Consider the following 18,695-nt stretch of genomic DNA (forward strand, 5'->3'; position numbering starts at 1 on the left):
GAATGGATACTTAACTGTATACAGAATAAAGCAATAGGATGGTTATTTGACAGTATACAGAAAAAAGCAATAGGATGGTTATTTAACTGTATACAGAATAAATCAATAGAATAGTTATTTAATTGTATACAGACTAAATCAATAAGATGGTTATTTTATCTGTATAAAAAATAAAGCAATAGGATGGTTATTTAATTATATACAGAATAAATCAATAGAATCGTTATTTAATTGTATACAGAATAAATCAATAGATAAATCAATTTAATTGTATACAGAATACATCAATAAATCAATAAAATAAATAAATTTAATAGTATACAGAATAAAGGAATAAGATGGATATTTAACGGTTTTCAGAATAAATCAATAGAATGGTTATTTCATTATATGCAGAATAAAGCAATACGATGGATATTTAACGGTATACAGAATAAATCAATAGAATGGTTATTTCATTGTATACAGACTAAATCAATAGGATGGTTATTTAACTGTATACCGACTAAATCAATAGGATGGTTATTTAACTGTATACAGAATAAAGCAATAGGATGGTTATTAACTGTATAAAGAATAAATAAATAGAATGATTATTTAATTGTATACAGTACAAATCAATAGGGTTGTTATTTAATTGTATAGAGTACAAATCAATAGGATGGTTATTTAATTGTATACAGAATAAATCAATAGGATGGTTATTTAATTGTACACAGACTAAATCAATAGGATGGTTATTTAACTGTATACAGAATAAATCAATAGAGTCGTTATTTAATTGTATACAGAATAAATGAATAAAATAAATAAATTTAATTGTATACAGAATAAAGGAATACGATGGATATTTAACGGTATACCGAATAAATCAACAGAATGGTTCTTTCATTGTATACAGAATGAAGCAATAGAATAGTTATTTAATTGTATACAAAATAAATAAATAGGATGGTTATTTAACTGTATACAGAATAAATCAATAGGATGGTTTTTTACCTGTATACAGAATAAAGAAATAGAATGATGATTTAATTGTATACAGAATAAATCAATAGAATGGTTATTTAACTGTATACAGAATAAAGCAATAAAATGGTTATTTATCTCTATACAAAATAAATCAATAGGATGGTTATTTAATTGTATACAGATTAAATCAATAAGATGGTTATTTTATCTGTATACAAAATAAAGGAATAGGATGGTTATTTAATTATATACAGAATAAATCAATAAGATGGTTATTTAATTGTATATAAAATAATGAAAAAGGATGGTTATTTAACTGTATACAGAATAAATAAATAGAATGGATACTTAACTGTATACAGAATAAAGCAATAGGATGGTTATTTAACAGTATACAGAATAAAGCAATAGAATGGTTATTTAACAGTATACAGAATAGAGCAATAGAATGGTTATTTAACAGTATACAGAATAAAGCAATAGAATGGTTATTTAACTGTATACAGAATAAATCAATAGAATGGTTATTTAATTGTATACAGACTAAATCAATAAGATGGTTATTTTATCTGTATACAAAATAAAGCAATAGGATGGTTATTTAATTATATACAGAATAAATCAATAAGATGGTTATTTAATTGTACACAGACTAAATCAATATGATGGTTATTTAACTGTATACAGAATAAATCAATAGGATGGTTATTTAATTGTAAACAGTACAAATCAATAGGATGGTTATTTAATTGTATACAGACTAAGTCAATAGGATGGTTATTTAACTGTATACAGAATAAAGCAATAGGATGGTTATTAACTGTATAAAGAATAAATAAATAGAATGATTATTTAATTGTATACAGTACAAATCAATAGGATGGTTATTTAATTGTATACAGTACAAATCAATAGGATGGTTATTTAATTGTATACAGAATAAATCAATAGGATGGTTATTTAATTGTACACAGACTAAATCAATAGGATGGTTATTTAACTGTGTACAGAATAAATCAATAGAATCGTTATTTAATTGTATACAGAATAAATCAATAGATAAATCAATTTAATTGTATACAGAATACATCAATAAATCAATAAAATAAATAAATTTAATTGTATACAGAATAAAGGATTACGATGGATATTTAACGGTTTTCAGAATAAATCAATAGAATGGTTATTTCATTGTATTGAGAATAAAGCAATACGATGGATATTTAACGGTATACAGAATAAATCAATAGGATGGTTATTTTACTGCATACAGAATAGATCAATAGAATGGTTATTTCACTGTATACAGAATAAAGCAATAGGATGATTATTTAATTGTATACAGACTAAATTAATAGGATGGTTATTTAACGGTATACAATACAAATCAATAGGATGGTTATTTAATTGTAAACAGTACAAATCAATAGGATGGTTATTTAATTGTATACAGAATAAATCAATAGATAAATCAATTTAATTGTATACAGAATAGATCAATAGGATGGTTATTTAACTGTGTACAGAATAAATCAATAGAATCGTTATTTAATTGTATACAGAATAAATCAATAGATAAATCAATTTAATTGTATACAGAATACATCAATAAATCAATAAAATAAATAAATTTAATTGTATACAGAATAAAGGAATACGATGAATATTTAACGGTATACAGAATAAATCAATAAGATGGTTATTTATCTGAAATAGAATAAAGCAATGGGATGGTTAATTTACTGTATACAGAATAAATCAATAGAATGGTTATTTAATTGTATACGGGTAATGCAATAGGATGGTTATTTAACTGTATACAGAATAAATCAATAGGATGGTTATTTAACTGTATACAGAATAAATCAATAGGATGGTTATTTAACTGTATACAGAATAAATCAATAGAATGGTTATTTAACTGTATAAAGAATACATCAATAAAATGGTTATTTAACTGTATACAGAATAAAGCAATAGGATGGATATTAAACTGTATACAAAATAAAGGAATAGGATGGTTATTTAACTGTATTCAGAATAAATCAATAGAATTGTTATTTAACTATATACATAATAAATCAATAGGATGGTTATTTAATTGTATACAGTACAAATCAATAGGATGGTTACTTAACTGTATACAGAATAAATCAATATTATAGTTATTTTATTGTATACAGAATAAATCAATAGAATGGTTATTTAACTGTATACAGAATAATTCAATGGGATGGTTATTTAACTGTATACAGAATAAATCAATAGAATGGTTATTTAACTGTATACAGAATAAATCAATAGAAACGTTATTTAACTGTATACAGAATAAACCAATAGAATGCTTATTTAATTGTATACGGAATAAATCAATAGAATGGTTATTTAATTGTATACAGAATAAATGAATAGAATGGTTTTTTAACTGTATACAGAATAAATCAATAGGATGGTTATTTAACTGTATTCAGAATAAATCAATAGAATTGTTATTTAACTATATACAGAATAAATCAATAGTGTGGTTATTTAATTGTATACAGTACAAATCAATAGGATGGTTATTTAACTGTAAACAGAATAAATCAATAGAATGGTTATTTAACTGTATACAGAATAAATCAAAAGGATGGTTATTTAATTGTATACAGAATAAATCAATAGAAAGGTTATTTAACTGTATACAGAATAAATCAATAGAATGGTTATTTAACTGTATACAGAATAAAGCAATAGAATGATTATTTAATTGAATACAGAATAATGCAATAGGATGGTTATTTAACTGTATACAGAATAATTCAAAAGGATGGTTATTTAATTTTATACAGAATAAATCAATAGAAAGGTTATTTAACTGTATACAGAATAAATCAATAGAATGGTTATTTAACTGTATACAGAATAAAGCAATAGGATGGTTATTTAATTGAATACAGAATAATGCAATAGGATGGTTATTTAACTGTATACAGAATAAAGCAAGAGGATGGTTATTAAACTGTATACAGAATAAATCAATAGGATGGTTATTTAACTGTATATAGAATAAATCAATAGAATGGTTATTTAATTGTATACAGAATAAATGAATAGGATTGTTATATAATTGTATACAGAATAAATCAATAGGATGGTTATTTAATTGTATACAGAATAAAGCAATAGGATTCTTATTTAATTGTATAATTATTAAATTAATAGGATGATTACATCAATGCGATAATTATTGAATGAATAAGTTATGAACTTATGATTTCACTTAAAGAATAATTAAGTCCAGATTGTTAATGCCTGTTACCTGGCCCCAGGATTCGGTCTTCCATTCACCACACGGCCGTAAAAAACAACTTGTAACCTCTACTGGTTTTCTGCTAACGTCACATCTATAAGACCACGGACATGTTACACTTCTGTGCTTGCTTCCTTCGCCACATGTTGTTGAGCACTAAATAAACAGGAAAAGTAATCACATTATAGTATAAACATAAGTTTCAAAACAAATATTAAAAACAAACATTGGAACCACTATTCAGTGAGAGGACTAAATATAACAAAGAGTTTGAAAGTGGAACTATTAGAGTAAACATCTAGAGTCTTACCTGGGACCAGTGCCCTGTCTTCCAAAGATCAGTGTTTAATCCAGGTGTCATGTCTGTTTCAAGTACAACCTGATTAGGAGCAGGTTTTTCAGAACTTGTATGTTCTGAATATTCAGATTGACTTGAATCTTTCACAACAGGTTCCAAGTTGCTAGATGTTATCCAATCACCTGGATTCATCTGACCGAAGTTAGTTTTCAAACGATGTTTTCTCTTGAAAACATTGTTACCATGACGATGCCTGTGTTTATGTATTTTGTTATTTTCAAAAATTGAATTTTCCTCTGTGTATCTTTGGTCACTATCTGGGTGATCCGTTGATGTGTCGACTTTGTTAACTGCCCACAAATTACAAGCATACCAAAAGCACTTTTTCGAGGAAGGAGGTTTCACACTTTGAGAACAAACCTGCCCTCTACATCTCACTTTACGAAACTGAATCCCTTCTCCACAGGTGACAGAACACTGTAAAATAATATTAATAGTGGTGGTTCATTATTGAAAACACTTCTTCATAAAGAATTCATCAAGGTAACAGTAATTCATGAGACAGCTGAATAATTCATTAAGGTAACAGTAAGTCATGAGACAGCTGAATAATTGAAACAGATACAACTCATTGTCCAAGAACACCTAACACAGTCTTCTCTGATAAATCTGTGTCACGTTTCTAAAGGATAAACAAATAAATATAATGGAAAAGGATTCAATGAGATAACTAATTACTTCATTTTGAAGAACATGTTTCAACAACTTATTTCCTTTGTAAGACAAGTTAAAATCCAGGTTAGCATGATAGAGATAAGCCAAAATTTTAAAACCGAGATGTACAACTAATAGAGTAATCAGATAAAATTCAACAGCTGAGACGTTATATAATTTAAGATATATGACAAGTTAGGCTTAGTGACAAATAGGTTAAGTTCCCTGCCATAAACCCATTAGAGTGCGGAAAACAATAAGATTTGGACAAAGACACAAACATTCCATGTCATGAACTCTTTGGACTAATCGACAAGCCATTCAAAATGTCGAATCCAATTTCAATAACACGTTTAAGTATCAATAACACTAACAGATAACTTATCAGTTTAGTATAGATAAGGACTAAAGGATAACTTACCAGGTTAAACATACATAACACTAAAACACAGCTTACCAGGTTAAGTATAGATAATACTAAAACACAGCTTACCAAGTTAAGTAGAGATAATACTAAAACAGAGCTTACCATGTTAAGTATAGATAATACTAAAACACAGCTCACCAGTTTAAGTATAGATAACACTAAAACACAGCTTACCAGGTTAAGTATAGATAATACTAAAACACAGATTACCAGGTTAAGTATAGATAATACTAAAACACAGCTCACCAGATTAAGTATACATAACACTAAAACACAGCTTACCAGGTTAAGTATAGATAATACTAAAACAGAGCTTACCATGTTAAGTATAGATAATACTAAAACAAAGCTCACCAGTTTAAGTATAGATAACACTAAAACACAGATTACCAGGTTAAGTATAGAAAATACTCAAACACAGCTTACTAGGTTAAGTATAGATAATACTAAAACAGAGCTTACCAGGTTAAGTATAGGTAACACTAACAGGTAACTTACTGGAGTAAGTATAGGTAACACTAACAGGTAACTTACCAGAGTAAGTATACATAACAATAACATGTAACTTACCGGAGTAAGTATAGATAACACTAACAGGTAACTTACCAGAATAAGTATAGGTAACACTAACAGGTAACTTACCGTGGCTGGTATAGGTAACACTAACAGGTAACTTACCAGAGTAAGTACAGATAACATCAACAGGTAACATACCGGAGTAAGTACAAATAACACTAACTAGTAACTTACCAGAGTAAGTATAGGTAACACTATCAGGTAACTTACCGTGGTTGGTATAGATAACACTAACAGGTAACTTACCGTGGCTGGTATAGGTAACACTAACAGGTAACTAACCAGGGTTGCTATAGGTAACACTAACAGGTAACTTACCAGAGTGAGTATAGGTAACACTAACAGGTAACTTACCGTGGTTAGTATAGGTAACACTATCAGGTAACTTACCGTGGTTGGTATAGGTAACACTAACAGGTAACTTACCAGGGTTGCTATAGGTAACACTAACAGGTAACTTACCAGAGTGAGTATAGGTAACACTAACAGGTAACTTACCAGAGTAAGTATAGGTAACACTAACAGGTAACTTACCGTGGTTAGTATAGGTAACACTATCAGGTAACTTACCGTGGTTGGTATAGGTAACACTAACAGGTAACTTACCGTGGTTAGTATAGATAACACTAACAGGTAACAGGTAAGTATAGGTAACACTAACAGGTAACTTACCAGAGTAAGTATAGGTAACACTAACAGGTAACTTACCAGAGTAAGTATAGGTAACACTAACAGGTAACTTACCAGAGTAAGTATAGGTAACACTAACAGGTAACTTACCAGAGTAAGTATAGGTAACACTAACAGGTAACTTACCAGAGTAAGTATAGGTAACACTAACAGGTAACTTACCAGAGTAAGTATAGGTAACACTAACAGGTAACTTACCAGAGTAAGTATAGGTAACACTAACAGGTAACTTACCAGAGTAAGTATAGGTAACACTCAGTGATGTCGAGAAAACCCACTTGTAGAGAAATATATATGCAAAAACGGTTCGTTTGGGTTGAGAAAATATTTTACGTATAAGAGCGAACAACGTTTCGACCTTCTTCGGTCATCGTCAGGTTCACAAAGAAAGAGGTAACTGACCGGAAGCTGACCAATTTATATGCAAAAACGGCTCGTTTGGGCTGAGAAAACACTTTTACATAGAAGAGCGAACAACGTTTCGACCTTCTATGTAAAAGTGTTTTCTCAGCCCAAACGAGCCGTTTTTGCATATAAATATCTCAACAAGTGGGTTTCTCGTCATCACTGATTAGAAGCTGACCACATGTTTGAAAGGGGTTGTGTAACTGAGTGTTGGAATGTAGAGGGCGGTGTTAGATGTTTGAATATATAATATTTATTTTATTATATTAAAATAGGTATAAAGGCGTTTCTTTATATTGGTTTACTTTGGGTTTAAGTTGTTGTATGAGTAAGGCTTTTTTAATTTTGCGTTTGTTTATGTTTGTTTCTTTATTTAGTATTTGAGTGTTTTCTATGGTTATGTTGTGTTTTTTGACTTGCAGTGTTCTAAAACGTGTGAAGGTGACTTTTTATGTTCTTTGAATCTGGTTTCCATTTTTCTACTTGTTTCTCCAATATAGAAGTCGTGGCAGTTATCACATTGTATTTTATAAATAATGTTGGTGTGGTGTTTGTCAGTGTAGTTTTTACATAGTATAGACACTTAGTTTTGTGCCTGGTTTTTGAATACATTTGGTATTAACTAGAATGTCATATTTTGTTACTAGTTTTTGCCAAATGTTGGTTATTTGTCTGCTGATGTCAGGAATATATGGCATGCAGCAGTATATAGTTTCGTGATTTATTGATTCGTGAGACATATTTACTTTAGTTGGTTGATTTTGCTTTCTGTCTAGGTGTGTGCGTATAATGTTTTCTACGGTTTGTGGAGGAAACTTATTGATGTTGATGAAGTATTGTTTTATTTTGTCTAATTCGTCGTTAATTTTATCAGGTGAGCATAGTTTTATGGCTGTGTTTATTTGGTTTCTTAGTATGTTAAGTTTTTGTTTTGTTTCATGTGCTGAGTCCCAAGGAATGTATAGTCCAATATGGGTGATTTTTCGGTGGATTTCTGTTTTGAATTGTGTGTCAGTTCTTGTAATTTTGAGGTTAAGAAATGATATTTGTTTGTTTTCTTCCTGTTCACATGTGAAGTTAATGTTGGGATGTATAGAGTTAATGTGATTGAAAAATTAAGTATGTGCTCTGTAGATTTGAATCCCGCAACCGTGTCATCTACATATCTGTACCAGTATAGTGGTGGATGTAATGCTGTGTTGATTGCTTGTGTTTCAACTTGTGTCATAAAAATATTGGCTAGAACTGGTGACACTGGGTTGCTCATGCTTAGGCCATTTGTTTGTATATAGTTTTGGTTGTTGAACATGAAGTTTGTCTTTATCGTGGTGAATTCTATGAGGATTACTTATTGGTTACTGGGAATGTCTATGGTTGGGTTAGGGTCTCGGATATAGAGTTCTAAGGCTATCTTGCAGCCTTCAGTGGTTGGAACTTCTGTAAAGAGGGATATAACATCGAAACTGGCCATTAAGGCTTTATGATTAAGTATATTTAGATTAGACTTGAAATTAAATGACATCTATTTTATTCAACAATGTAGATAGGAACAACTAACCCATAATTTTGTAAATGTAAAACTTTCAAAAATTTTTTATAAATACACAAACATTATTAAAAATTTACAGAAAAAACTACTTAGAGTCATGTTGAACACAAAATACAAAGAACTACATGACTTACAAAAACAAAAAATGAGCCTAGACCATCAACTGGCATGCTGCATTAAACCAGAGATTTACGGACTTATACAACGAAACATAAACCAAATCAATACAAAGAACGACAGAGACAAAAAGATCTGTCACAACAAAAAACTAGAAAAATTAAGATGCAAACAACAAAAAAGACATCAACATGACAAACCTCATAATTAACAGATCCGACCGACAATTAAACACAGACGAGATACATCTACTTAACAAAGGACTCAACTTCGCAATAGCACCTAGGTACATTCCAACCATAGAAATCAAACCATGTCTAGAAGACCTAGCCAGGAGACTTGTGATACTTTCCATAGATAAAAAAAAACAAGAAAACAACCAAACACAACCAACAGAAAGAAGACAACTTAGATAATTTTATTGACATCCAACAGCCAAACTTCCCAGGTAAAATTACAAATTCATATTTTCCAGAAACACCTAAAAACAACATTTTAAACGATTTTTTCAAAGAATTTTCTCACAAAACAGAAAACTAAAAAACAACCTTACAAAAAGAGACATTAATTCCATTAAAAACCTAAAACAAGACAAAAACATAAAAATTCTAAAAGCAGATAAAGGTAACGCTGTAGTCATAATGAACACGAATGAATACACCCAAAAAATGAAGAACATCCTATCAGACACGAACAAATTGTAACCAATACACACAAATCCAACAAAGACACACGAGACGCAACTGAACAAATTACTACTACAAATGAAAAAAGCCAACACAATTTCACAAACACTTTATTCCTACCTACGTAAAACCGACTCACGCACACCGCAAATATACGGCATCCCCAAACCTCATAAACCAGATTGTCCATTACGACCAATAATGTCCACATATGAATCGTTTAATTACAATCTTGGTAAATACATAGCATGGGCATTCTCCAAATATGTAACATCAGCCAGCTCATTCATCAAAGACTCTTTTAAGCATAGGTAACACTAACAGGTAACTTACCGGAGTAAGTATAGGTAACACTAACAGGTAACTTACCAGAGTAAGTATAGGTAACACTAACAGGTAACTTACCAGAGTAAGTATGGGTAACACTAACAGGTAACTTACCGGAGTAAGTATAGGTAACACTAACAGGTAACTTACCAGAGTAAGTATAGGTAACACTAACAGGTAACTTACCTGTGACCACTTCCCTGTCATCCATACTCCACAAGTTTGGTTGCTACATTTCTTGCGAGTTATCGGTTTTTCACTGACGTTGCACCCTCCATTGGGAAGACTACAGAACACTTGTCTACTCTGATAACCACAGGGATTGTTCAGACAAGTCTATGTTTGTAACGATGAGATAAATATATATATAGAGAGAGTAACATACACAGATTTATATATAGTAACATAGACAGATATATATAGTAACATACACAGATTTATATATAGTAACATACACAGATATATATATATAAAGTAACATACACAGATATATATATATATAAAGTAACATACACAGATATATATAGTAACATACACAGATATATATAGTAACATACACAGATATATATATAGTAACATACACAGATATATATATAAAGTAACATACACAGGTATATATATAGTAACATACACAGATATATATATACAGTAACATACATATACATATACAGTAACATACATATATATATAGTAACATACACAGATATATATATATACAGTAACATACATATACATACACAGTAACATACATATACAGTAACATACATATACATATAGTAACATACACAGATATATATATAGTAACATATAATGCTGTTTAACATTAGAGATCTTCAGTTGTGTTGAACAAAGTGTTCTTTAGAGGTATCATCCTTTTCCTATCTTATAACTAACGGTGTTTAAAGGGATCTTCGATAAAAGTGTTATTCTGAATTTGTTAGTTGAGTTTCCAAATGTTTCTCATGTTCTACAGTAATTCGCTAATCTTCTCCTTGTTTGATTTTTCCATCAGATTTATTTTCGTTTCGTATTATTTCATTCTATGGGTTGAATATTTACATCATCTTTTGAACTTCTGTCTTATTCTTCTTTCTTACTAGTTTACACGTTCCATATAATCTCTCTTCAAGTACATTTCATCAGTTTAAAGTTGTGCCTATACTGTACTTTTTTATTAAAATAATCTAATGTTTAACTAGCTTCACTGTTGTAATTTTCACATTATCTCTTTAACTATTTATCAGTTTTTGTGTTATAAGTTGTTTTCGTTTTCTGTTGTTGTTGTTTTTTTCAATTCCATTGTTCCACAACGGTCTAATGATTAATAACGAACCACAAACAAGCTCGAATGTTTACACTGACCACGTTCGATTCAATCATACCACAAGGGTCTTATATGGCTAATAGCCTAACCCAGATTGACTCGAATATTTATACGAATCAAACTCTAACAAAACGTAAGCCAAACACAAAAAGACAAACTTCATTCTGGCCAATCAACAAGCTTTCAAGAATATTTAGGGTCAAACATGAAATAAGGTTTAATTCTGTGAACGTTGTAGTACAAGATATATTTATTTAATTTTTTTCATAATGACATTTCTACTGCACTTTTTAATAAAGAGAATAAAGTAGACATGCCGGAGAAGTAAAAATAATGATTCTATCTTTAGAAGCTGTTTAAAATCCAGTGTTTACTACACTCAGTGTAATAACTGTAGGAATGTTTATATTTCACACATTTTTAGAACACTTTATATTATAAACCAACTATACATAAAGTAGGCTTAAGATAAAGCTGCCTTTCTAAACTAGTTTCATTAGAACACGCTCCAAGTGAATTATATTGGGTTGAGGAATAATTCGTGAGCGTTTTTTCAAGTTAAAAAAATATATTCATAAATGAAACGCTTTCGCAAAATATTTCATGTCATTTGGTAGATAATTTTTTGCTCTAATAGATGGTGTGTTTGATTTTCATATGTCTTTAATTTTTTGCTTTCATTTTCAGCTCATCAAATGGAATGTCAAGTGGACAAAATCGAGCATTTTCGACACCATCTGCTTTTCGCATTTAATTTCTTGCAATTTCGTTTAAAACAATGCATACTATATACCTAGGTATTACATGAAATAAAGTATCATAATAAATGTTTTGGGTGTAATGTGTTCATGCATTGAAGTGTTGTATAGTCTTGCATGTAATGCTTGAATGAAATTATTTAAAAACGCTCACGAATTATTCCTCAACCTAATATTATAGCAGCAGTTAAGAACAATCCTGTTTTAAATATACAATGTTAACTTTACAAAGACTCGAAGTTTATTTTTGGACAGCACAAGAAAATTCTAATCTTATAAGATAATTTTATAATATAAAGAACAACCATACTGTTAAGAAACAATACATTTTCCTGGAATGATTAATATATTTACAAACAGGCACTAATCATTAGCTTAAGTACGACGAGACTTTGGTATTAAACATAATTTATTTTTCTTTTAATAAACTGCTTATAAAGTGCAACTAAATTTACTTACATCTGACCATGGTCCAGTAGACCATTGTCCCTCTCCTGGACAAGGAATATCGTGACGACAAGCTTCGGTTTTTTTCGGCTTTTGTTGCCCTTCGCAGTGGTCATCAGCGAGGGCAATCTGTTCGTCGTTTCCTTTAAACTGGACGCAGAGAATAGTTCGTAGCCTGAAACCTAATTTACCACAGGTCACGGAACACTGCTGCCATGGGCCGGCCCACCATCTGCACAGCAAAGTATAAAAAGTGTTTTATTTTATTTGAACAAATACTTAATTCAATGTACGAAAACCCTAGTCAATACGACACGTGTTAACCCTTAAACAACAGCCATCGTTAATTTATGCTGCCACCTACAACAATCCCACTGTTTAATGGTTGAAGGAAAAATTAGAATCTATTGTCTTTAAATAAGCAACTTGTTACGATGAGCAAACACGGACTAACAACGTTGAATATTCGGCCAACCAGACATGTTTTCTCTTCTACAACCATCTCTAAGTCCAGTGCATTTCCCTCATTAGTTGTATAGTTTCGTCATACCAGTTAGATAATGAAATATGGGTTATATTAATAATTTAACTGCATACAACTAACTTAAGAACATCAGTTATGTAAGTGTTTTCCACGTAAACCATTCTTGTGGAAGTTAATAAGGATGGCAGCCAAAAGTTACTACAAAAGGACATTAAACAGGATGGCAAAACTCTCCATCTCAACCCTCAATTATAATCCTTACACAACATGGCCTATCATAATTATGTTGCAGAAATATATATTAGAGGCAGCACATGGATAGTAAACTAAGTAATAGGAAGATTCTTTTACTGTAATTTACTCATATAAAGATGTGAGGAAAACTCCTGTTTATTAGAGAACTACGGTAATATTCCTGTTTATTAGAAAGCTACAGAAAAATTCCTATTTATAAGGGAACTATGGGAAGATTCCTGTTTATTAGAGGACTGTGGAAAGTTTCCTGCTTATTTTAGAACTAGGGGAAGATTTCTGTTTATTAGAGAATATAGGACAAATTGCTGTTTATTAGAGGGTGACTCGAAGGTTTCTGGTTTTTTTTGGTTTTTTAGTGTATGTAAGGAAGGTTCCTGTTTAACAGAGGATGACTAGAAGGTTCCTGTTTAATAGGAGATGACCAGAAGATTCCTGTCTAATAGGGGATAACTTGAAGGTTCCTGTTTAATAGAGGATGACTAGAAGGTTCCTGTTTAATAGGGGATGACTAGAAGGTTCCTGTTTAATAGGGGATGACTAGAAGGTTCCTGTTTAATAGAGAATGACTAGAAGGTTCCTGTTTAATAGAGGATGACTAGAAAGTTCCTGTTTAATAGGGGATGACTAGAAGGTTCCTGTTTATTAGGGGATGACCAGAAGATTCCTGTTTAATAGGGGATGACTAGAAGGTCCCTGTTTAATAGGGGATGACTAGAAGGTTCCGGTCTAACAGGGGATAACTTGAAGGTTCCTGTTTAATAGGGGATGACTAGAAGGTTCCTGTTTAATAGGGGATGACTAGAAGGTTCCTGTTTAATAGGGGCTGACTAGAAGGTTCCTGTCTAACAGGGGATGACTATAAGGTTCCTGTTTAATAGGGGATGACTATAAGGTTCCTGTTTAATAGGGGATGACTAGTAGGTTCCTGTTTAATAAGAGATGACTAGAAGGTTCCAGTTTATTATGGGATGACTAGAAGGTTCCTGTTTAATAGGGGATGACTAGAAGGTTCCTGTTTAATAAGGGATGACTAGAAGGTTCCTGTTTAACAGGGGATCACTAGAAGGTTTCTGTTTAATAGGGGATGACTACAAGATTCCTGTGTAACAGGGGATAACTAGAAGGTTCCTGTTTAATATGGGATGACTAGAAGATTCCTGTTTAATAGGGGATGACTACAAGGTTCCTGTTTAACAGGGGATGACTAGAAGGTTTCTGTTTAACAGGAAATGACTAGAAGGTTCCAGTTTATTATGGGATGACTAGAAGGTTCCAGTTTATTATGGGATGACTAGAAGGTTCCTGTTTATTATGGGATGACTAGAAGGTTCCTGTTTAACAGGGGATGACTAGAAGGTTCCTGTTTAACAGGGGATGACTAGAAGGTTCCTGTTTAATAGGGGATGACTAGAAGGTTCCTGTTTAATAGGGGATGACTAGAAGGTTCAGGTATTTACTTCTGTTCTTTATAAAAACATGAATGTCATGTACTTTTATTTAACAAGAAAATCTGTTTGAAAAGTAAAATTGTCCTTCCTATATTTTGGTATACATATTTTCTGATTTTCATATGTTTTACAGAACTATTTAGACCTTGTTTTACATTGTCGTCTCTGGCCTGATGTTATACAAGCCAAGTAAGCTGATCCTTAAATTACCGTTCAGATATCAGAATAATGAAATATTTGGTTATCATGGATAGTTATCATAATCAACAGTCATGAATACGTGAATATGTGATAATTATCCACCTGGAAGATATTTAATTTGTGTTTTAATTATAAAAAACGTAATAAAGTTAAACTTTCCAAGTGAACACTAAGTGAAAGAAACAATCTTCTGCTTCTGGATTTAAACCTTTTATTTTAGTCTTTCTTCACGTTTCAGTTTATGCAAAATTCACCCTCGGCTGTGTTTCGTTTTTTGGATTTAAACTAATTTTATGGTAAGCATGAAAAGTTTACTGAGCATTTATATAAAAGTACAATAAACGTAGATCTATTTAGGTCAAATAACAGAGTAAATTTAAAAACTTTAATAAAATAGGCCTAGATCCATACAGTTTATATAATGTAGTAAAATGAATTACATTGGTAAAATGATAAAATTATATCTGTGTAGGTCAAATAAAGCGTAGGTTTAAACTTTTAATAAAATAGACCCAGATCAATACAGTTTATATAATGTAGTAAAATAAATTACATTGGTAAAATAATAAAATTAGATCGGTGTAGGTCAAGTAATGCTAGGTTTAAACTTTTAATATAATAGGCCTAGATCAATACAGTTTATATAATGTAGTAAAATAAATTAAATTGGTAAAATAATAAAATTAGATCTGTGTAGGTCAAATAAAGCGTAGGTTTAAACTTTTAATAAAATAGACCTAGATCAATACAGTTTATATAATGTAGTAAAATAAATTAAATTGGTAAAATAATAAAATTAGATCTGTGTAGGTCAAATTATGCTAGGTTTAAACTTTTAATAAAATAGGCCTAGATCAATACAGTTTATATAATGGAGTAATTAGAACTGATAATGTATTATGCCTAGATATACATGCAGCTCGTATGATGGAAACAAATATCATAATTATTTGTTTTGCTCAACAACAAACAACTAGTGTTTAAATGAGCGGCGTCCATTTGTCCTAGATTTAAAAATATTATGAAAATAATATACAATTCTGTTTCAATCGATATATTTTTAAAATTAGGAAAATGGGCAAATACAAAAACCAATATGAACGTCAGTTATAACACGTATTTATGCAAGTTTAAATCTCAAGTGTATAAAGGAATATTTCTTCATTGTTAACGGCTAACTTTGTGTTTAGCAGGAATTAACAGAAAAGTTTTGAAATACGTTTACCAACATCGGAAGTTATATTTTTAATGAGTGTTAACAAACTTACAACACAAGTAGTAAATATTTCAGTATAATTATATTCGCTTATCCTATTTTATTTTTAACATCACTGATCTAAAATAGCAAGTAGTCAAAAGAACAGTGTGTATGTATTTATAAAATATATTTCTATAAAATGAAACTGTTGAACTAAATTTATTTTCCAGTGTTTTTCAATAATTACTTCTTGATATCACGTTTAATATACTTATTTAATATGCATTACCTAGACTGCCTTTGTTTATTTATCTTTGTTCAATTATTTGTTCTGTAATAACCGGTGTTCTGTCTACTCGAAAAATTTACGTTAAGCCTAAACCGTGTCACTAGTTAATAATGTAAAATCAGTTGAAATACAAGTTTCTACAGTTGCATGATATCTAAACTAAGGAGCAAAGTGATTCTATTTAATAGATTCACACACACATGTACATGCATAAGCAAGTCGATATATATACACACAGAGAGAGCTAGGGTGAATCGAATTAGATCATGCTATTCAAATAAAGTAACAGTCGCATAAAAGTATTAGATATATTAAAAACATTTTGTTACAAAACAATAAGCCTACATACTGTCTGTTTACTAGAGTTTTGGTTTGGTTTGTTTTGAAGTTCGCACAAAGCTACTCAAGGGCTATTTGTGCTAGCCGTCCCTAATTTAGCAGTGTAAGACTAGAAGGCAGGCAGTTAGTCATCACCACCCGCTGCCAACTCGTGGACTACTCTTTTACCAACGAATAATGGGATTGATCGTGGCATTATAACGCCCCTACGGCTGTAAGGGCGAGCATGTTTGGAATGACGGAGATTCGAACCCACGACCCTTGGATCACGAGTCGAGTGCCTTAACCACCTGACCACGCCAGGGCTCATTAGTGTTTGACTGTATGAAATTATATTACAGAAGTGCATGTTTTCCACCATGTTGACTACTTACTATTCGAGTCACATGACGTTGTAAATAAGAGTTTATATAAGAATACATTAATTGAAAACATTGAAGCATTCGTTTATTTTATCAGTTACTGTTTTGTAATTCTGATATTAATTAAAGTATAAGAGTGTAGAATCTGTTTCAAAATCTTTCTGAACAGCTTCTGATAAATCACAGTTTCCCAGAATTCAAATTAGCTGTTAAAATGGGCTAAATATTTATACGATTTTATAAAGTTTTAAATGTAAGGAGTAACAGGAGAGAGAGTCCGGATGCATCTGTGGGTCTGAGGAAAATATTGTACGGCACGTGCTCTGTGGGCTGATTTGTGAAACAAATCCGACACCGGTGATGCTAAACCAGATAATAAGTACAATAGATTCTTACACATAACTTGTTTTTTAAATATTATGTCCAGATGTGAGTGAAACCTTACCTCGGAGGACAGTCGTGGATGTTGCACTCTTGCACTTTGTCCAGAGGCTTAACGGTAGTGCTGCAGAACTTATCTTCAACCCTTCCTGATATCTTCTCTGCGCAGAAAACTTTAGAAATCTGCTTTCCTGGGATATAGAAGGAAGAGTAACATATATGAATGGTTAAAGAGTGGTGGCAGCAAATTGATGAACAAAAAACGGTAAACTTATCATCACATTATGATTATTTTTAAATTACGTACGTTTCATGAATTTCTTGAACTGAATTTGTTTGGTTTGATTTGAAGTTCGCGCAAAGATACATGAGGGCTATCTGCGCTAGCCGTCCCTAATTTAGCAGTGTAAGACAAGAGAACAGGCAGCCAGTCATCACCACCCACAGCCAACTATTGGGCTACTCTTTTACCAACGAGTAGTGGCATTGACCGTCATATTTTAAAGTCCCCACAGCTGAAATGGCAAGCATGTTTGGTGTGACGGGGATTCGAACCTGCAACCCTCGGATTACGATTGGAACGCTTTAACCCATCTGGCCATGCCGGGCCTCTTGAATTGAAAGTAACATTTTTCGTATGTTCTTCACCTTACGCTCTTTGTTACCACAAGTCGTAATTTCTAATCAGTGATGTCGAGAAAATCCACTTGTAGAATAAAATATATATTTAAAAATCGGTTCAACTTAAACGAGCCGTTTGTACATATATATTTAAGTCGTAATTTGTGTTCTAATAAAATGTTAACAACATTCAGAAAATCAAAGGTCTTGTAAAACGAACGTTTCACACACTTTACACCGTACGTAACATGAATTTAAAAAATACCATTACATTTGCATCAAAAATCACATAAAACTAATGGATTTGTTATTTGGTTCTAAACTGTTCAATATTCTTAATACACAGAATTCTTTCCCTTTGAGCACAGACTTACAAAATAGACTATACGCGCTGTATACAACACGAGTATCGAAACCCGATTTTCAGTGTTGTAAAACTCATAGACCTGCCTTTGAGCCATGGGAGAACTTTCCCTTTAAAATGATTGTGATCTCTTCTCCAGCCACAAGTCTAATAGTTATTTAGAACAAACAA

At 31.2% G+C, this 18,695-nt stretch overlaps 1 protein-coding gene across 1 annotated transcript in view; it reads right to left on the minus strand.

Moving 5' to 3' along the window:
* Positions 1-18,695, minus strand: part of LOC143249932 (A disintegrin and metalloproteinase with thrombospondin motifs 6-like) — a gene marked incomplete at its 5' end in the record, with an annotated part of 99,817 nt that overhangs the window by 18,761 nt on the left and 62,361 nt on the right. Inside the window, 5 exon segments of the mRNA XM_076500549.1 lie at positions 4,274-4,420; positions 4,575-5,039; positions 10,240-10,389; positions 12,595-12,814; positions 17,604-17,730. Of these exon segments, the coding sequence (XP_076356664.1) occupies positions 4,274-4,420; positions 4,575-5,039; positions 10,240-10,389; positions 12,595-12,814; positions 17,604-17,730 (1,109 nt within the window).

The sequence above is a fragment of the Tachypleus tridentatus genome, chromosome 4 (genome assembly GCF_004210375.1).
Source record: "Tachypleus tridentatus isolate NWPU-2018 chromosome 4, ASM421037v1, whole genome shotgun sequence".
Lineage (NCBI taxonomy): Eukaryota > Metazoa > Arthropoda > Merostomata > Xiphosura > Limulidae > Tachypleus > Tachypleus tridentatus.